This window comes from Triticum dicoccoides, chromosome 7B (genome assembly GCF_002162155.2).
Source record: "Triticum dicoccoides isolate Atlit2015 ecotype Zavitan chromosome 7B, WEW_v2.0, whole genome shotgun sequence".
Taxonomy (NCBI): domain Eukaryota; kingdom Viridiplantae; phylum Streptophyta; class Magnoliopsida; order Poales; family Poaceae; genus Triticum; species Triticum dicoccoides.
The window spans coordinates 149,730,167-149,752,641 of NC_041393.1; the positions used below are offsets into that span (position 1 = coordinate 149,730,167).

General features: G+C 44.1%; 1 protein-coding gene across 1 annotated transcript; it reads left to right on the top strand.

The window, feature by feature from the left end:
* Positions 1–11,121: 11,121 nt before the first annotated feature.
* LOC119337124 (kanadaptin-like) lies at positions 11,122–21,329 on the top strand. The gene is made up of 12 exons (XM_037609235.1): positions 11,122–11,750; positions 12,116–12,201; positions 13,179–13,258; positions 13,830–13,885; positions 14,542–14,590; positions 15,189–15,338; positions 15,549–15,644; positions 18,051–18,164; positions 18,259–18,389; positions 18,944–19,179; positions 19,989–20,762; positions 20,846–21,329. Exons 1-12 carry the CDS (start codon positions 11,272–11,274, stop codon positions 20,893–20,895), a joined length of 2,301 nt encoding a protein of 766 aa, XP_037465132.1. The 5' UTR covers positions 11,122–11,271; the 3' UTR covers positions 20,896–21,329.
* Positions 21,330–22,475: the final 1,146 nt, after the last annotated feature.

Consider the following 22,475-nt stretch of genomic DNA (forward strand, 5'->3'; position numbering starts at 1 on the left):
GCGGCAGAGGTCAGCAGCGCAGCCTGCAACCCATATTGACATAATTTTTTAGCAACCCTGCGTATATCTTCTTTTTTTTCAGATCCTCAGTCCGGCTTTTCTTTCCGAGCACCGAACCGAGCATTAGGGGCTACTGTCTATGCGGTATTACATTGCATATTTTTAACTTCTTACCTCAAAGCCTGATAGAAGGCTACTGCAGGCTTCGGTCAGCCCGCTCTTGGCAAGTTGTACCTTCTGAATCACCGCACTCATAATAGTGCAGTGTTCTTCCTCGATGGAAGCACTCTGCAGCGCCTCCAACAAATTGTCCGGCGCCTCCGGTTGGACGGAAGCTGCCGGCGTCACGGTCTTGCCCTTCGTGCGAAGGGGCCGCCGGCCGGACTCCGGAACCACCGCGGGTTCTGATGTGGAGTCCGGCGCAAAGTCCGGGAGGCCGCCTTGTGGCGCCTCCGGAGCCTCCCCCTGATGGGCCCCTTCTTGGGATCCCACCTCGGCGTCCTCGGTGTCGCGAGGGGTGGAGGCGGTCGGGATGGAGTCTACATCCGACGGAGCCAACGACCCGCTCGATGAAGCGGGGAGATCATCATTGGCCGGACTACAGGCAGCATGCGGCATCAGAATGACACTATGTGACGCAGCAAAAGAAATTATAAATCATTCAGGAATCCGGATACTTACGATCTTGCCGGAGGCCTGGCCCTTGAAGGCCATTCTTCCTCGCCAACGTTGATGTTGGCGGAGCTGTCCGGGGGAATAATCCTTCCCCTCTTGGACCCTTCAGCCTTCCCTGTTGGGGAAGCCTTCCTCTTCCTCTCTCCCTCCTCTGGGAGAGAGTCCTCTTTCTCCTCCTCGTTTTCGGGGGAGGAGTCCGCCCCGGAGTCGTCGGACACCTAAAAACGGGAACTCTTTCGAGCACCCGTGGCCTCCTTCTTGGCCTTCTTCTCCGGCACCACGTGCGGTGCCGGAACCAGCAGCCTCGCTAGAGGGGCGTCTACTGGGTTTTCTGGCATAGGAGCCGGGCAGATAATCTGCTCCGCCTTCCTCATCCAGTCCTGTCAAAGGAAAAGGGGAAATTAAAACCCGCATAGAGTCAAACTATGAAAAGCAAGTGTCCCGTAAAGGGGTAGAATCACTTACCTCGTCGGCTTGGCGCTGCGAGCAAAATCCGCGATCTTCAGTCGCGGATGCGGGGGCTTCGGCGCCCTGAAACAGCACCCTCCAGGCGCCTTCGTACATCGTGTCAAAGAGCCTGCTCAGCGCCTAGTGCTGTTCCGGATTGAACTCCCACAGATTGAATGCCCGCTCTTGGCATGGGAGAATCCGGCGGACGAGTATGACTTGGACCACGTTAACCAGCCTGAGCTTCTTCACCAGCTTCTGGATACAGGCTTGGAGTCCCGTCAGCTCCTCCGAACTACCCCACAGCAAGCCCTTCTCTTTCCAGCAGGTGAGCTACGTGGGGATACCAGATCTGAACTCGGGGGCCACCGCCCACGTAGGGTCGCGCGGCTCGGTGATATAGAACCACCCCAATTGCCACCCCTTGACGGATTCCACGAAGGCCCCTTCGAACCAAAGGACGTTGGGCATCTTGCCCAACATGGCGCCTCCGCACTCCGCTTGAGTGCCCTTCACTACCTTCGGCTTGACATTGAAGGTCTTGAGCCACAAGCCGAAGTGGGGCCGGATGCAGAGGAAGGCCTCGCACACGATGATAAACGCCGAGATGTTGAGGATGAAGTTCGGCGCCAGATCATGGAAATCCAGGCCGTAGTAGAACATGAGCCCCCGGACAAAGGGGTGAAGTGGAAAGCCCAATCCGCGGAGGAAGTGGGGAAGAAAAACGACCCTCTCATGGGGCCTGGGAGTGGGGATGAGCTGCCCCTCATCGGGCAGCCGGTGCGCAATGTCGCCGGACAGGTAGCCGGCGCTGCACAGTCTTTCGATGTGCTCCTCCGTAACGGAGGAGGTCATCCACTTGCCTCCCGCTCCAGACATGACTGGGGAAGGTTGAGACGAGATGTGCGGGATTGGGCGATGGAGCTCGAGTGCGCGGAGATGGATAAGCAAAGGAGGAAGAAGGCGTAGGTGAAAAGGTGAATCCTTATCCCTTATATGGGCGGGTGAAGTCTACGTGTCCCCCCACCGCCTGGTAAAACTCGCTTATCCCCCAAGCGTCACCATCAATGGCGCGGTTGGGTTACCCACGTCCGTATTGATGAGAATCCCGGATTAAGGGGGAACACGATCTCTGCTTCGACAAGACGTGCCAAGGAAACCGCTTCGCTAAATGCGCTGAGGTGGTATAGTAAAAAACGATTCAAGTAATGGCTTGGTAGTGGCGTGACGTCATGCCGCAAAAAACGTCAGCAGATTGAACTTGTGTATATATTATTCTCTCTACGGTGGAATGTGGAATTTATTTTGCAGAGCCGGACACTATCCTGGTGTTCACAATCTTCTATCATTCGGAGGAGGAACCCGCCTTGCTATGCCAAGCAATATACGCGCCGGACTTATCGTCAATGAAGCCTGGTTCAGGGGCTACTGAGGGAGTCCTGGATTAGGGGGTGTCCGGATAGCCGGACTACCATCATCAGCCGAACTATCATCGGTCGGACTATCATCATCGACCAGACTCCAAGACTATGAAGATACAAGATTGAAGACTTTGTCCCGTGTCCGGATGGGACTTTCCTTGGCGTGGAAGGCAAGCTTGGTGATACGGATACGTAGATCTCCTACCATTGTAACCGACTCTATGTAACCCTAGCCCTCTCCGGTGTCTATATAAACCGAATGGCTCTAGTCCGTAGGACACAACAACAACAACCATTACAATCATACCATAGGCTAGCTTCTAGGGTTTAGCCTCCTTGATCTCGTGGTAGATCCACTCTTGTAAACATCCACAATATCAATATCAATCAAGCAGGACGTAGGGTTTTACCTCCATCAAGAGGGCCCGAACCTGGGTAAAACATCGTGCCCCTTGTCTCCTGTTACCATCCGCCTAGACGCACAGTTCGGGACCCCCTACCCGAGATCCGCCGGTTTTGACACCGACAATGGTCATACACCCAATGAAAATAGTTTGTTGGATCTCGATCGTAGTGATACACATATTCATAATATTGATGCCAAAAGATGCAAAGTTGATAATGATAGTGCAACTTATTTGTGGCACTGCCGTTTGGGTCATATCGGTGTAAAGCGCATGAAGAAACTCCATGAAGATGGATTTTTGGAATCACTTGGTTATGAATCATTTGATGCTTGCGAACCGTGCCTTTTGGGCAAGATGACTAAAACTCCGTTCTCCGGAACAATGGAACGAGCTAGTGACTTATTGGAAATAATACATACCGATGTATGCGGTCCAATGAGTGTTGATGCTCGTGGCGGGTATCGTTATTTTCTGACCTTCACAAGATGATTTGAGCAGATATGAGTATATCTACTGAATGAAGCACAAAGTCTGAAACAGTTGAAAGGTTCAAAGAATTTCAGAGTGAAGTGGAAAATCATCATAACAAGAGAATAATTTTTTTTGCGATTTGATCGCGGAGAGAAATATTTGAGTTACGAGTTTGGTCTTCAATTAAAACAATGTGGAATAGTTTCACAAACTCATGCCACCTGGAACACCACAGCTTAATGGTGTGTCCGAACGTCATAACCGCACTTTATTTGATATGGTGCGATCAATGATGTCTCTTACCGATTTACCAATATCGTTTTGGGGTTATGCATTAGAGATAGCTGCATTCACTTTAAATAGGGCACCATCAAAATCCATTGAGACGATGGCTTATGAACTCTGGTTTGGCAAGAAACCAAAGTTGTCATTTCTTAAAGATTGGGGTTGTGATGCTTATGTGAAAAAGTTTCAACCTGATAAGCTCGAACCTAAATCGGAGAAGTGCGTCTTCATAGAATACCCAAAGGAAATTGTTGGGTACACCTTCTATCACAGATCCGAAGGCAAAATATTCATTGCTAAGATGGATCCTTTCTAGAGAAGGAGTTTCTCTCGAAAGAAGTGAGTGGGAGGAAAGTAGAGCTTGATAAGGTAATTGTACCTTCTCCCGAATTGGAAAGTAGTTCATCACAGAAATCAGTTCCAGTGACGACTACACCAATTAGTGAGGAAGCTAATGATATTGATCATGAAACATCAGATCAAGTTACTACCGAACCTTGTAGGTCAACCAGAATAAGATCCACACCAGAGTGGTACGGTAACCCTGTTCTGGAAGTCATGTAACTAGACCATGATGAACCTACGAACTATGAGGAAGCGATGATGAGCCCAGATTCCGCAAAATGGCTTGAGGCCATGAAATCTGAGATGGGATCCATGTATCAGAACAAAGTGTGGACTTTGGTTGTCTTGCTCGATGATCGACAAGCCATAGAAAATAAATGGATCTTCAAGAGGAAGACGGACGTTGATAGTAGTGTTACTATCTACAAAGCTCGACTTGTCGCAAAAAGGTTTTTTGACAAGTTTAAGGTGTTGAATACGATGATATTTTCTCACTCATATCGATGCTTAAGTCTGTCAGAATCATGTTAGCAATTGCCACATTTTATGAAATCTAGCAAATGGATGTCAAAACGGAATTCCTTAATGGATTTATTAAAGAAGAGTTGTATATGATACAACCAGAAGGTTTTGTCAATCCTAAAGGTGCTAACAAAGTGTGCAAGCTCCAGCAATCCATCAATGGACTGGTGCAAGCAACTCGGAGTTGGAATATATGCTTTGATGAGTTGATCAAAGCATATGGTTTTATACAGACTTTTGGAAAGGCCTGTATTTACAAGAAAGTGAGTGGGAGCACTACAGCCTTTCTGATAAGTATATGTGAATGACATATTATTGATCGGAAATGATGTAGAATTTTTTTGGAAAGCATAAAGGAGGGTTTGAAAGGATTTTTTCAAAGAAAGACCTCAGTAAAGCTACTTACACATTGAGCATCAAGATCTATAGAGATAGATCAAGACGCTTGATAAGATTTTTCAATGAGTACATACTTTGATAAGATTTTGAAGTAATTCAAAATGGAACGGTCAAAGAAGGAGTTATTGCATGTGTTGCAAGGTGTGAAGTTGAGTAAGACTCAAAACCCAACCATGGCATAAAATAAAAAGAGAATGAAAAGTCATTCCCTATGCCTCAGTCATAGGTTCTATAAAGTATGCTATGCTGTGTACCAGACCTATTGTATACCTTGCTCTGAGTTTGGCAAAGGAATACAATTTTGATCTAATAGTAGATCACTGACAGCGGTCAAGAATATCCTTAGTGAGGACTAAGGAGATGTTTCTCGATTATGGAGGTGATAAAAGAGTTCGTCGTAAAAGTTACATCGGTGCAAACTTTTACACTGATCCAGATGACTCTAAGTCTCAATCTGGATACATATTGAAAGTGGGAGCAATAAGCTAGAGTAGCTCCGTGCAGAGCATTGTACACATAGAATATTTGCAAAATACATACGGCTCTGTATGTGACAGACCCATTGACTAAACTTCTCTCACGAGCAAAACATGATCATACCTTAGTACTCTTTTGGTGTTAATCACATAGCGATGTGAACTAGATTATTTACTCTAGTAAATCCTTTGGGTGTTGGTCACATGACAATGTGAACTATGGATGTTAATCACATATAAATGTGAATATTGGTGTTAAATCACATGATGATGTGAACTAGATTATTGACTCTAGTGCAAGTGGGAGACTAAAGGAAATATGCCCTAGAGGCAATAATAAAGTTATTATTTATTTCCCTATATCATAATGAATGTTTATTATTCATGCTAGAATTGTATTAACCGGAAACATGATACATGTGTGAATACATAGACAAACTAAGTGTCACTAGTATGCCTCTACTTAACTAGCTCGTTTATCAAAGATGGTTATGTTTCCTAGCCATGGATAAGGAGTTGTCATTTGATTAACAGGATCACATCATTAGGAGAATGATGTGATTGACTTGACCCATTCTGTTAGCTTGGCACTTGATCGTTTAGTATGTTGCTACTGCTTTCTTCATGACTTATACATGTTCCTGTGACTATGAGATTATGCAACTCCCGTTTACCGGAGGAACACTTTGTGTGCTACCAAACGTCATAATGTAACTGGGTGATTATAAAGGTGCTCTACAGGTGTCTCCAAAGGTACTTGTTGGGTTGGCATATTTCGAGATCAGGATTTGTCACTCCGATTATCGGAGAGGTATCTCTGGGCCCACTCGGTAATGCACATCACTATAAGCATTGCAACTAATTAGTTAGTTGCGAGATGATGTATTACGGAACGAGTAAAGAGACTTGCCGGTAACGAGATTGAACTAGGTATTGAGATACCGATGATCGAATCTCGAGCAAGTAACATACCGATGACAAAGGAAACAACGTATGTTGTTATGCGGTTTGACCGATAAAGATATTCGTAGAATATGTAGGAGCCAATATGAGCATCCAGGTTCCGCTATTGGTTATTGACCGGAAACGTGTCTCGGTCATGTCTACATAGTTCTCGAACCCGTAGGGTCCGCACGCTTAAGGTTACGATGACAGTTATATTATGAGTTTATGTGTTTTGATGTACCGAAGGAGTTTGGAGTCCCGAATGCGATCAGGGACATGACGAGGAGTCTCGAAATGGTCGAGACGTAAAGATTGATATATTGGACGACTATATTCGAACTTTGGAAAGGTTTCGAGTGATTCGGGTATTTATCGGAGTAACGGAGAGTTACGAGAATTCGCCGGGGAGAAGTATTGGGCCTTATTGGGCCATACGGGAAAGAGAGAGGGGCTGCCTATGGCAGGCCGCTCCCCCCCAAGGCCTAGTCCGAATTAGACTAGGGGGAGGGGCTGCACCCCCTCCTTCCTTCCCTTCTTTCTTCCCTTTCCTTTACTCCTACTCCTACTACATGGAAGGGGGGGGGGGGAATCCTACTCCCGGTGGGAGTAGGACTCCCCAGGGCGCGCCATAGTTGAGGGTCGACCCTCCCCCTCCTCTCCTCCTTTATATACGGATGAGGGGGGCACCCCATAGACACAACAATTGATCCTTGGATCTCTTAGCCGTGTGCGGTGCCCCCCTCCATCATAGTCCTCCTCGATAATATTGTAGCGGTGCTTAGGCGAAGCCCTGCGATGATAGAACATCAAGATCGTCACCACGCCGTCGTGCTGACGGAACTCTCCCTCGACACTCGGCTGGATCGGAGTTCGAGGGACGTCATCGAGATGAACGTGTGCTAGAACTCAGAGGTGCCGTAGTTTCGGTGCTTGATCGGTCGGGTCGTGAAGACGTACGACTACATCAACTGCGTTGTTCTAACGCTTCCGCTTTCGGTCTACGAGGGTACGTGGACAACACTCTCCCCTCTTGTTGCTATGCATCACCATGATCTTGCGTGTGCGTAGGAATTTGTTTGAAATTACTATGTTCCCCAACACTAGAACCTAGTGCCAGTTTTTGTTTTTTCTTTGTTTTGAGTTTCGTAGAAAAGGAATATCAAACGGAGTCCAATTGACCTAAAAATTTACGGAGATTATTTTTGGACCAAAAGAAGCCCACGGAGTACCGGAGATGCACCAAAGGAGCCCCGATGCCACCACAAGGGTGGGGGGCGCGCCTCCCGACCTTGTGGGCCCCTCATGGACTCCCCTGACTTATTATCGACGCCAACACCTCTTATATATCCCCAAACCTCCAACACAGTACCTAGATCGGGAGTTCTGCCACCGCAAGCCTCTGTCGCCATGAAAAACGAACCAGAAGCTCGTTCTGGCACCCTGCTGGAGGGGGAAACCATCACCGGTGGCCATCTTCATCATCCTGTCGCTCTCCATGACGAGGAGGGAGTAGTTCACCCTCGGGGCTGATGATATGTACAAGTAGCTATGTGTTTGATCTCTCTCTCGCTCGTGTTCTTGATTTGGCACGATCTTGATGTATCGCAAGCTTTGCTATTATAGTTGGATCTTATGATGTTTCTCCCCCTCTACCTGCTTGTAATGGATTGAGTTTTCCCTTTGAAATTATCTTATCTTATTGAGTCTTTAAGAATTTGAGAACACTTGATGTATGTCTTGCATGTGCTTATCTGTGGTGACAATGGGATATTCACGTGATCCACTTGATGTATGTTTTGGTGATCAACTTGCAGGTTCTGTGACCTTGTGAACTTATGCATAGGGGTTGGCACACGTTTTCATCTTGACTCTCCGGTAGAAACTTTGGGGCACTCTTTGAAGTTCTTTGTGTTGGTTTGAATAGATGAATCTGAGATTGTGTGATGCATATCGTCTAATCAAACCTGCGGATACTTGTGGTGATATTGGAGTATCTAGGTGACACTAGGGTTTTGGTTGATGTGTATCTTAAGGTGTTATTTTAGTACGAACTCTAGGGCTGTTTGTGACACTTATAGGAATAGCCCAATAGGTCGGTCAGAAAGAATAACTTTGAGGTGGTTTCGTACCCTATAATAATCTCTTCGTTTGTTCTCCGCTATTAGTGACATTTGATGTGACTCTTTGTTGCACATTGAGGGATTGCTATATGATCTAATTATGTTATCATTGTTGAGAGAACTTGCACTAGTGAAAGTATGAACCCTAGGCCTTGTTTCCAAACATTGCAATACCATTTTCGCTCACTTTTGTTACTTGCTACCTTGCTGTTTTTATATTCTCAGATTACAAAAACCTATATCTACCATCCATATTGCACTTGTATCACCATCTCTTCGCCGAACTAGTGCACCTATACAATTTACCATTGTATTTGGTGTGTTGGGGACACAAGAGACTCTTTGTTATTTGGTTGCAGGGTTGTTTGAGAGAGACCATCTTCATCCTACGCCTCCCACAGATTGATAAACCTTAGGTCATCCACTTGAGGGAAATTTGTTACTGTCCTACAAAACTCTGCGCTTGGAGGCCCAACACGAGTCTATAAGAAGAAGGTTGCATAGTAGACATCAAGTCATAATCATGATGTGTAACTTTTAGTGCATATGAGAATTAAATACTAGTATCAACACCTTTTTTTGCTAGATAGTCCAGGAAAGATATTCGTTGGAATTGTCCTTCAAGGACTCACTCGAATTCATGTATTGTACATTTTATTGCGCCCATGGTGTTTCTCAACTTAGGAAGGGCCCAGAGGACCCGGAGTTATATTGGATAACCATGCAACATTTTACAAATGGACCCAATAGAAAAGTGAAAATTACCACCCAATCTGGACAATTTGCAAACTGGATCCTGGAAGACCAAACTAAAAAGCAATCGAGTCCTTGTTTGTGATAATCTGGCTTAATAGGGATGATAGACTACTCATATCAATAATAAGTTCTTTCTTTTCTGGGAGCCCATTAGGAAAGAACTCCAAAGTTAAGCGTGCTTAGCTTGGAGCAATTTCAGGATAGGTAATTGACTAGGAAGTTGGTCCCAGATGCGCACGAGTGAGGACAAAAGTGCGCATGAAAGACTAGTGTTGATCCGTGAGGCCAGTCTAGATCCTGACAGGAGTAATAGCTAGTAACTGATGGGTGTGTCTAGGGCGTTACAAGTTGGTACCAGAGCCGACCCTCACGGTTACACAGATGTTTGCATGTTAGGTGCGCGGTCATGTTTATGCATGGCGTTTGTGGCCCATCGCGGCACATGGCATGAAACATTTGTCGGACTGGACGCACAAACGTGTGCCAAGAGGAAACGTTCCCGTGGGCCGATGAGGAGTCGGTTCCTTTGAGCGGCGGTGTATGTGATACCTTGGCTCTTTGTCTTAATTGTGACATCCCTAAAGAGCAGATCAATAATTAGGCTGGTCAACCAATTGATCTCAAACCAAACTAATGACTGGAATAGGCCTCTGATCGACTCCTTGTCCATAGTTTTGATGCTGAAGAGATTCTCAAGATTAATCTCCCCTCAAGTCCAGCTGAAGATCACATTGCAAGGAACACCAAAATAATTGCATCCTAGCTTAATAGTGATGATAGACTACTCATATCAATAAGGAATTCCTTCTTTTCCGAGAGCCCATTCGAAAAGAGCTCCCAAGTAAATTGTGCTCAGCTTGGAGCAATTTCAGGATGGGTGACTGACGAGGAAGTTGGTTCCAGGTGTGCACGAGTGAGGACAAAGTGCGCAATAAAGACTAGTGTTGATCTGTGGGGTTAGTCTAGATCTCACCAGGAGTAACAGCCAGTAACCGTCGGGTGTGTCTGGGGCGTTACATTGTCGCACAACTTTAGCCTTGACCCGATACCACCATCGCTAGAGGATGAGACCACCTGGGCAGCTCACCGCCGGCGAGACACTTAAAATAGTAGGTTGAAGCACCAACATAGATGCCTCCCTTTTGGCTCAATGACTTGGTGGAAAGAAAGGAGCCGACATTGATTGCCAGAGCTCCGGATGGCCGACCTTCGACTAGGAGATGCGGCAACACGTTGTTGAGGACCGAGTCTGGTCGTAGCTTCCTCATAGGTGCTGCTGAGATTGATCTCCAAGGAAGAACATGGATGGTTCGTCGGTAGCTTGATCCCCTCCCTCTCGCTTCTTTCCGTCCACCACCACAGCAGCTTTAGAGGGAAGCAAGGAAGAATAAGATCGAGCTCCATATCCGAGGATCTTGCAAGCTTATTTAGAGGGCGACAAAGAATCCCACCACATTTGGCTCCCACCGAAGGAGCACCGTGGCCATGAGCATCACCGTGGATATCCAGTCGCAACTCGCCTTCATCGATCTCCAACACCCCATTGGCATAGTGCCAGATGGCAAGTCCAAGCATCCGCCTCCTATAAGCACCACTACTACTATCTACAGAGGGAATGCCGCCTCCTCTCCGATGGTAGAAGAGCAACACACAATCCGCCGACTCAAGGAGGAGTAATAGAGGAGAGGGAAAGTGAGGGGAGAATGAGCGGTACGGCGGTGGCGTTGGGATGTTTCAAATTGGTCACACGTAACTCTGCCACTAGCTAATCCTGCGCGCCGAACGGAAAACGAACGGCCAAGATCGCGCTTGGCTGAGAGCTCCACCTGCGCAGCACCATCTGTCGCCAACGGCGAGGATTGCTGCCCCCCCTTCTTCCCCGTCCGTTTGCCCGGATCACCGACCCAGCTCCGCTCCGCTCCGCTGTTCATCCCCACCTCCTCCTCGCCGTCGTCCCCTTCCCCTCCCTTCGTCTCCACTTCTCACGCTCCCGCACACGGCCATGAACCCTACTATGCCTCCGCCCCCGCCCCGAAACCCTAACCCCTCCTCCTCCTCCATGCCGCCTCCGCCGCCCCCCAAACCCTCGCCGCCTGCCCCATCGGCGCAGCCGGAGGCGGAGGACGAGCCGAGGCCTGATGCCTCGATGGCCGAGGCGGACGGGAGTGCTAAACCGAGCCCCTCCTCCTCTATGCCGCCTCCACCGCCACCAAGACCCTCGCCGCAGCCGGAGGCGGAGGCAGCGTCGGAGTCTGAATCGTCGGCCGACGGGAGCGCTAACCCCAGCCCTAGCGACTCGTCGGCGGGGGAGGAAAGGAACCCCGGTGGCGACACCGAGATGGCCGAGGAGGCGCCGCCAGAGCAGCGGCAGCAGCCGCGGCCGCGCGCACCATACGCCATCCCCGACTGGAGCGCCGCCCCGGAACACCCCTTCTTCCTCGAGGTGCTCAAGGAAGGCCTCATCTTCGAGAACCTTGACGTGTGAGTTGCTGTCTCTGCACCGGCAGTCTTGCTTTTCTCGTCTTGCTATGGGGCTGCTTACTCTGATGCCTCCGGGGTTTCTAGCTCATGTACGGTAGGAGTGGAGAAGGGCAATGCGTGGTTCCTAGTGCAAACGGTTGATAACGACTTAGTTTTATTTCTAAAATCACTCATGGTTTGTAGTTGCGTGAAATGAGTACTTGCATAGCTACATATTTCATGTTTCAGTCCAATGCATTGTATTATATGTGGATTTTGAGACCTTTACATCCGAAGTTCATGACGTTGTCTGCTAGTACATAATTAGCTGGATTACTTATTTTCCTAGATATGGTTGGTGAAATGACTGGCATTACATATCGCAGGTCCAAGAAAGGCGCTTACATGTTTGGCCGAATTGATCTGTGCGATTTCGTGCTGGAGCATCCCACCATTTCCCGTTTTCATGCAGGTACATTCTTTCTCGGCATGCTCTTGTCAAGTATTGTTCGAAACGGATGCTCTTGTCAACTAGGCCATAGATAGAACATTAGAACCAAAACTTGAACTCCAGCTAGCTATTTAATCTAGTTACTAAGTGCAGAGCTAGTATTTTGTAGACCTTTTCAGTTCGAAACGGAAGCAATTACTAGTACTTTTCACATCAAGGAAGGTCGTCTGTAACCCCCCACCCCATCTCAGTCAGCTTCATTACATTAACTAGATGTCAGGATGGTTGCAGTTTTCAAACAGAAGTTGGAATTTTGTTTGAAGCAATATACTTGGTCACCTTTTTACTGATTCGTCGGATAGCTGGCTGGAAACTGGTCGCTGATATTCTGAACATTTGGGATGTCAGTGAGCATAAATTTTATTTATGGTGCTAAGATATTCATGAACATATGGGGGATGATATGCGGGGAACTGTGAAACTTTGCTGTAAATAATCCTTTTCTTCAGAGGGTAGTATTTGACTTAGAAAAGCTGTTTATTAATTAGTAAAATTATATGGATAACCTGCTGGTGAAATAGGGTTGAATCAAGACATTGACCATGACTGGAATCGAAGGAATTCTTCCACTAATTTGTCTAGGACTTCTATGTGTAGTGCATTGTCCATGTTGTTTTGGCAGAGGTCACAAAGTATATGCACGTGGTTAACTGTATTGAAGTTCTGCAGTTGTTTTTTCTTGCATAAGTATGCCATCTACTATATGTATCATTACATAAAGTGTTCTCTTATGAGTAATTGTTCACTTTGTTTTATCATCTTCCATTATATTTTTAATAATCTCTGAGTGCAAGTTTTGTGGACATGGGATAATTATTTATTGTTCGTGAACCAGAGATGGTAATTATAGAATCCAAGCATTCACATAATAATAATGTATAATATTTTCTTGGTAAGTCTTATGCGTCACACTTATGACTTCTTTTGTGTTATTTTAGTTCTGCAGTTTAGAAATGATGGGCAGGTTTTCCTTTACGATCTTGGAAGCACACATGGTTCTTCCATCAACAAAACTCAGGCATAGTCTCTTTCCTTTGTCTTACTTCAGAGCAGAACTGAATATTTCCAATTCATCCAGGACTTCTAATATGTTTGTTTGAAAATGTTGATACCATGCGACTATGTGTCCTCTTCTCATGTATGCACCTCATTGTTTCTCGAACACACATTTTCGTATTAAGGAGAAGAGCGTCAATATGACGCAGAATGCATCATTGTTCATGCTATTTTGTTTTAAAAAGCACTGCAATTTGTGCTGATGGCATTCTTATTCTGTTGTAATTTTGTACATCCATCTACCTTTGGCTTGCTGAGTCACACTATAAACTGGGGAAAAGATATCTGCCATTTTCTGATATTAGAAATAGCAAAAGAGTTGTTTGTGCATCCATTGTTCTTTTCATGCTTAATACACTGCTGCCTTTCTGAGCTAATTTGCTTTTGGGCTATTCCTGTAACATCCTTTTTCCCCAGAAAAGGGACCTTGTATTAGCTTGCCAATGTTGCCATGCTTGTTGGTTCACGATAGCATAACTACCGTTCTGATGAAGGCAAGAATATTGTTCTGATGTCATATATTTAATTAACAGGTCAAGAAGAAGATGTACACACCGATTCATGTTGGAGATGTAATTCGATTTGGGCAGTAAGTTTGTCAGCCAGACGGTGTTATGCATCATTTCTAGCAGAGATTACAACAAATTGCTTTCTGGTGCTTATTTTTTTGCAAATTGTGTTCTTTCATCTGACAGAATTTTTAGGTTTCTAACCTCAAATCTGTTCATTTCATAACCTGCTTATTATGGACTAGCCTTTTCCTTTATAAATTAATAATCATGTGTGGCATTGACAACTGTTGTGAAACAGTAACATTGGGAAACTGTTGTAAAACAGTGGCAATGAGTTCATGGCTTCAAAGAAAGCTTAACTTTTATTTTTTCGTAGTAAATTATATTGTTACTTATTATTGACTTAATTAACTACTCCCTCCGTAAACTAATATAAGAGCATTTAGATCACTACTTTAGTTATCTAAACGCTCTTATATTAGTTTACAGAGGAAGTACATCTGATGGAAAGTTGAATGAAAAGATATGTCAGCCTCATGCATATTCTAAAAAAATAATCTAGTAGGAATATTACTGCATTTTTGTTAGTTTAACAAATGCCCTGAAACTGAAAACGAAATATCAAACAAGCAATTGAAGAAATGAATAAAATGGCACTACTGTTGTATTCATTTGCGCTCTTATCACTCAGTAAATTTGGACTGAACTTTTCTCACTCTTTGTATTATACCAGATCATCACGTTTGTACATTTTTCAAGGACCATCTGAGCTAATGCCTCCAGTAAGGTTCTGAAACTCCTTCAGTTGGCTCATCTGCCACTATGCCATATTTGATTTCTGAAGTATTTACTAGCTTGCCGCCGCATTCACGTCTTAATCAAAGTTATAGTGAGGATGCAACATACAGTTTATTGTTCCCAACTAGCAAAGTGCCTGTGCGTTGGAACGAATTCAAAATAGACTAATACATGTTCACAAACTTGAAAAAAAAATCACCCTGTTTTTGGTGTATATCACTAAAAATATGTTGGGTTTCACCCAATTTTATTCCTCTTATCTCTAGCCTACCCGACTTCACATCTGTTAGATGCAGATCAAATGACAGAAAGGCTGGGGAGAGACTAAGGAGTTTTCTGCAAATGTGGAGCAGAGTGTACTACAGCCTACTTCACATCTGTTAGATGCAGATCAAATGACAGAAATGATGGATGGCAGACACACACCATCATCACCAACTGGGTCTTTTCTAGGAGTAGAATAGAAATTTGTGCTTTTGTAGAAGTGGAAAACACAAATGGGATATACATCATTGAACAGAGTCAGCCTCCTCATATTCAGTTGTGTGAGTCTTGTATTTACTTGTTTGTCTCATCTAACAGGAAAAGGATATGCAGAAACTCCGTGATGCTAAGATTCGGCAAAATATGCTTGATCGTGAAGCTTCCCTTTTACGAGCGAAAACTCAAGCAGTTTTAGCAGATGGGATCTCATGGGGTATGTCGGAGGATGCACCTGAAGAAGACGGGGAGGTTAGTTTTTTTGTTTTTACAAGCATTTGGTTGTGGATATTGAGAATCTTACATTAGTCATTAATCGTATGGAGCCTTTCCATTCTTTTGGTGAGAAACCAACTGTTCCCAAGTTTCAGTTGCATAATTATATATGTTTAGAGATTTTTTCTTTTTTAATTGGTTATGACGGCCCTTGTTTTTTTTACTGAACATCTTTTCATATCTTAGGATGAGGCAGATGAGATCACGTGGCAAACCTACAAAGGTCAGCTTACGGACAGACAGGAAAAGACACGCAGCAAATTAATAAAGCGAATGGAAAAGGTAAACATTTTTTACTGAAGAAACGACAACGACATTATCATACTCAGCATTGCATTTTCTATGTGCACCTACAGTATGAAACATCGATTGTGGTTGCATTTGAAAAATCACCATTTCTTATAGTGATTTGTATGCACCTATGTCTGGTTCAAATATTACATAATTGCTGTTTGCGGTGCCTTGCCCATCCAATTGTAATTTGGCTGATTTGCGATAATGGCAAAATTTTAGTTTTATAATTCTGTTGCATTATACTTGTAGCCGGTAGTTCTGGTATTGATTTCCATTCATGGGGCATTTGGAGCAGCTGTTTATTTTTGAACTGCACAATCTCATTTCCTCAGTAAAACGGTGCTTACATTCTGCATTGCTAGATCATCAGGGGAGATGTTATTTTGTTCTTTGAGCGACCTACTTACCTGTAACCTGATGCTTTGGTCTGGGTCGGTGGGTTGCAGTACATAGTATGCCAGAAAGAAGGAAATATATAGTTAAGTATACACTGCAAAAATTACCAGGGGAGATCCTTTTATGGTTGAGTCACTTTATGGCAAACGCTAAAGAATGTAAATTTCGCTCTAACGAAATGGGATGGGCTTGCCTTCTTTTCCAGCAATGGTGATGGCATAGTCGCTGCCATAGGAATTCATCCACCTGGTGTGTTTCCAAGTTTCAGTAGTTCATCAAGGAGTGGTGGACTAGCATGTCGGGCGCGCATATTGCAAATCGTACTATCGTAGTGCCATGGCATCCCTCACTATGCTTGTTTCTTGGACCACTTGGAATGAGAGAAACACATGGGTTTTCCGACACAAGTCCGCTCCTGCAACCGTCCTTTTGGAGGTCATAAAGGATGAGGCAAAGCTTTGGCGCTCGCGGGCGCTAAGCGCCTCGGGCAAATCTTACCAGGAGAGTAGTAACAGTTGTAATTTTTTAGTCTTCTGTGCAACAAAACTCTCTAAACGATGAGGCAGAGCTTATGCCTCCGTCTTGAAAAAAAGTTTCAGTAGTTCTTCAGCCTGCAAGTGGGACTGACCGTGAGCTGCCACACAAAACCCGTTTGGTCCCACATCTGTTATGTGGGCTGCCGTGATAACCCGCCTATCAGCGACAGCGAGTACGCGGTGGTCACAAACCCGCATCATCCCACTTCCTGTGTTGGGGGCATCGTGTGCCGCGCCGCCGCCGGCACTCAATGTCGGGGGGCTTAATCTGTGCTGCCATGGTCATGGAGAGGATGGCGTTGCTGCCGACTGCGCAGGCTCATAAGAGGCATGCTGGTGTTGGACGGCCTGCTCCTACTTGCAGCCTGAGGTAGGGTAGTGGCCAATGACATCACCGATCTTGGGTGAGGCTGTGGCAATCGTGGTCCGTGAATTAGATTCTAGAATCTGGAGGTTGTATGATGGCGAGGTGTTTGGCCTCTAGCGGCGACGAAGGGAAGAACTTTACTGGTGGGGAGAAGGGTGGCCTGGAACGTCGAGGCTCTGCGGGCAGCGTGTGGCGGAATATCTAGCAGATCGTGCAGATGTAAGTGGTGATGCTGTTGAATGCAGATGGGAGAGGGAGCAGCGGTTTGTATGTGGGGATCGATGAGACTGCGGTGGTGCTGCATGAGTATGGTGGCATTTTCACTCCCTTCAGGCCATGCCAGTCCTTATCCGCTGCATTTAATCCAGCAGATTGAAATATCTGTCGGACCAACAGGGAAACATATACTGTTTCGTAGTCCTGTCCCCAATTTTTAGGTTGGCGTCATGGACCGGCCTTGTCAGTATTATCCGCTGTATCATTTGATCCAGCAGATTAAGCTATCTGTTGGATCGACGGGGTAGTCATATCCCCAGTTTTTAGGTTAGGGTCATTGACCTGAAACTCTTTGGATTGCTTTTGCCTTTTCAAATCATCATTTTGAAGAAGATTATGTTAGTATTATCTATCGACTAAATGGTGCACCGTGTTCCAGATGTATGTCTTCTAGGTCTCTGTGAGCACATGTCATAGTAGCCTCAACATACAATCTTGTTTAGTTTAATCGTTAAATCTTCATTGAAAATTTCTATATCAAGAATTATAAATGGGCCTGGGTAGAATCACATATTCACATTTCAAGCACAGAGTTCTCCAGGGGTTTGAGCCTGCAAGCGTGCGTTCACATATTCACATTTCAAGCACAGAGTTCTCCAAGGGTTTGAGCCTGCAAGCGTGCGTTCTTGTAGAATCCCTCTTCCTGAGCTACCAAGTTCCTTGCATTGGATCTATGTTCTGGGTGGACCAGCTATGTTTGTATGTTCTCTTTAAGGACAGTCCTTTTGAGTAGTGTTATGCTTGAACCTCTGAATTTTGGTTCTTAAGAAAAATCTGCTCTATGTTCTCTGATATGATTTGCATCTCTGCTTGTCTCAGGTTGCCAACATGAAGAAAGAGATCGATGCAATACGAGTTAAGGACATTTCTCAAGGTGGGTTAACCCAAGGTCAGCAAACACAGATTGCACGAAATGAGCAAAGGATATCTCAGGTTAGTGCATAACAGGTTTTACTTACATTTCTGAATATGCCATCACGGTTTCATTTCTTATTAGAAGATCAATACCAAACCTTTTTTTTTTCAGATCATGGAGGAGCTAGAAAATCTAGAAGAAACATTAAATGACAGTATACAAGAAAGTCTTGGTGCACGTGCTGGAAAACCAAAACGTGGTAGCCATAAAGCAAGTCTCGAGGAAGAAGATGACGTTATTAGGTTTGCACTTCTGATAGATTTGAATTATGACAGCCACATTCGTATTGTGTATCATATCTTAACCTATACTCTAGTTAAGAACAGAGGATGATATTAGAGATATCTAAATAATCTTTTCTCCCTAGTCTGCTTCTCCAACTGACACCAGTGCATGTAAAATCGAAAATTTAATCTAGAAGACTAAGCCCATTTGAAATTATGGACTTCTAGGGAATGATTGGCACCACTGCACTAGGACATATGTAATTGGAAACTTGTACCATGCTGCCACTTCTGCTTACCTTGAAAAGTCACAGTGTGCATGTGAGTTTCTCCATGGAGCGTATATAATTCACTTTCTCGTTGATTCCGTACAACATTTTGTCAAATAGTCTGATAGAAAGATTCAAAGCTTCTTGTGTTTGACTGGTCAAGTATAGACTACTTCAGTTTCTACTAGTGGCCGTCTGCAAGTACATGCCTATTATCGTATATTATTCCTTACCTTGGCTGGAGTTATAGCTTTGCATTTTTGTTCTCATGTGCTGATTCACTGATTTTGATTTTTTTTCTAGTGATGACGATGAATTTTTTGACCGGACAAAGAAGAAATCATCTAATCCTCAATCTAGTGGGCAACAATCAGTTGAGACCGCTGATAGTCTCCTTGATAAAAAGGATTTCATCAACAATGATATTGAAGGTAAAAAGAAGTTGCTTGAAGAAGAGAAGATTAAGCTGGCTCAGAGAGATAATGCAGATCTTGGGGATGACCTTGATGCTTACATGAGTGGATTGTCATCTCAATTAGGTATGATAGTGCACTCTGAACCATGTAGTTTACACTGATGAATCTTAGACTATTCTAGGATTTTCCTTTCAAGTCCGAGGTCTGAATGGTACCACTAATGATCCTGACTGTTGCCCTGTCACATATTTTTTCCGTAGAACCAGAAAAATATTGCTTAACGGTTTCATATGTCATCCGTAGTAATTGCCTGATGGTTGTTATCAGTGCATGTGGGAGTTGGCTGAAAATCAAGGAAAAGTAAGTGAGCTACATGTATTGTGTACCAGCTAAAATGCTGGTTTGAGTGTTTCAGTGCTCTGACCTTTGCTTGAAACTTGACAAGTTGACTTGCTAACTATGACAGCGATGCCCTCAGCTACTTCAAAATATCAATAAGTGAAATGACTCATTTCTTTGAAAGAGTTGTTAAGGGATCTGGTTAAGACTTGGAAACAAAGTATTTCGGAGTATATTTGCATTTTCTCGGTTAGCAACAACTGAAATTATCTGTATCAGCTTTAAGATCATTTTAGAGTTTAGATTAAGAGAATGGAGATGTTAACTCAGACTGGAATAAAAATTAATTGAGTTGTATCAGTGTCTAATTTTTTTTCTGCAACTTTGATTTCTGTGATTTGGTCCAAAACATGATTACGTGAGTATCCAGCAAAGCTTATAGCCCGTTTTTCTGTCTGTTTTGAGTATCAGGCTCATCCTTTGTAGATGGATGTACAGAGCCTGAAATTATGTATTCATACACACCTATTGCCTGCTTTTCTTTCTGTTTTGAGTATTTCACTGTTTTCTAATTGATTTGAACTGCTCGACAGTACACGATAATATTGCCAAAATTCAAAAGGAGCTTTCTGATCTTCAAGCTGAACTGGACAAAGTAGTTTACTTACTGAAGGTAGCTGATCCTATGGGAGAAGCAGCTCGCAAGAGGGATTTAAAGCCAAGAGAAGCAAACCCTCAAGCATCTAATGATAATCCTAGACCAGAATCCAAAAAACAGGACAAAATTGCCCAAGACAAAACCTCAACGGAGGAGAACTCGAAGGATTCTTTTTCTACCAAAATAGAAGTGGATAAACCTGCTGAGGTAGAAACAGATATCCCCCAAAACCAAGAAAATGCCAGCAAACCTGCATTCACCATACCGAAACCTCAGTGGCTGGGCGACAAGAGAATCATAGAACCTGAAGAAAATTGTATAAAAGAAGGAAACACGAATTCTGAGGAGCCTGATGATTTTGTGGACTACAAAGATCGGAAAACTATTCTTTCTAATTCAGCCAATGAAAAGGATATTGAAGGGGCTGCTCCTGGGCTTATCTTACGGAAGAGAAAGTCTGCTGATCAGTCAGCTGGCGTTGAGGCAGAATCGTCTTCGGTTGAATCCGAAGCATCAGCAGCTGATGCTGTGGCCCTTCTGCTGAAGCACACACGTGGTTTACAACCTGCAGAAGACATTGAGAATGAGAATGAACCACAGACTAGCAAGAGAAAAGGGAAAAAGTCGAAACAAAAACGTGATCTGGGTCCTGCAAGACCAGATTTTCTTGAAGCTGGTCCAGATCATGAAACATGGGTGCCACCTCAAGGTAAGAATAATTTACCAGTAAAGCATACAATCACCAAATGTGTAAATTTATCCCTTGACAATACTATTGTTGATTATCTGTAGGTCAAACTGGTGATGGGCGCACTTCATTGAATGATCGTTTGGGTTATTGACGTTTTCTCATCCTAGACTTCACCTCATCACAAAGAGGAACACAGTAGTGATCGCCTGTGCTACTGTAATTGGATTGTGAAAACGTGTTCAGAATCGTCAGATGGTATCAAGCCTCTTGGGTAGGTGCTTGCGGCATACTGGGACGACACTGGAGTAGAGGCTGACTGACATATATTGTCAAATTGTGGTTACTGGTCATAGCATCAAAGGCACATAGACGACAATCATTTTGTTGAACTTTCAGGACTTTCGTTTGTCGTCACTAGGATTGTAGAAGAGAATGTATATCACCCTGTCAAGGTTTCAGAAATGGATGAGGGTGTTGTAAGGTTTTGCTGCTTCTCTGGTAGCAGCCTTTGTCTTGCAGTGTGTATTAATCTCTGAACTTCAGTACTTTCTCGGCTAAGCAAAAAAGATCACGTGTTAAAAGGCATTTTTGTGGAACTTCGAAATTTACCAACAAGAATTATCATGTTTGGTGACGTGAAAATAAAGGCAATCCCAAAATAATGTCATAACACTACAAATAATTTGTGCAATTCTGCATATGAAAATGAGACATTCAAAATTTATTTCTGTGACTACTGGTAGAAGTTATCTGCAAACTCCACATGATTGTTCAGGAAAGATGATCAGATACTAAACTACTACTCTCTCCGTTCCTAAATATTTGTCTTTCTAGAGATTTTAACAAGTGACTACATATGGAGCAAAATGAGTGAATCTACGATACATCCGTATGTAGTAGTCCATTTAAAATCTCTAAAAAGGCAAATATTTAGGAACGGAGGGAGTAGATGGTAAATCTGAGAATAATGGATATCATCAACTAAGCATCGGTATACAATTTTTTGGACATGTTCAGTGAAAGCATTCCACTTCAATTCAACCTAACAAAAATTCCAGGTCCATTTGCATCACTAAATCAATTCTTTCCAGCCAAATGTCACAACATGTGATGATATGTTGTAGGTCTTCCCCTTTTTTTCCACAACCTTTGGCCAGATAAATTCATAGTAGACTAATGAAGCCTCTCAGGGTCTGTTCGGAACAAAGGGAAGAAAAACCTCGGATTGCGGAAATGCAGAGGAAATGGGAAGGAACGAAGGAACAAACAATATAGGAAGGAAAATCGTTGTACTGCATGTAGAGTTGTGTTTCCTGTGGGTTTTCCTTTGATTTCCCTACGTTCCAAAGAGAGCCTTAGTTTTGCTTCCTTTCTTGATGCCTCCTAGTCCTACTTCTGCCGGTGTGTACTACCAAAAGGTAGATGGTGACCATTTAGTCTCACTACCACAAGCGATCGAAGGAGCCTTCCTTTTTATCTGAAGATGACTTTTTTTTTGATGTATTTATCTGAAGATGACTAGCAGTGGAATTTTGGAATGGTTTGTGCACAAGTGCCATGGACTACTCGGCTTATGTATTTGTCCACCTTCCCTTCTCATGTAAATTGGCACCTTTGCAATCCCGAACCGCTTCTCAGCTTCTTGCTGCCCTTAAATGATAGCTCGCGCAGCACCATGCATGGTTGCGAAGTTTGGATGTCGTCAGCTAAATGGCCCGCAATGCATTAATT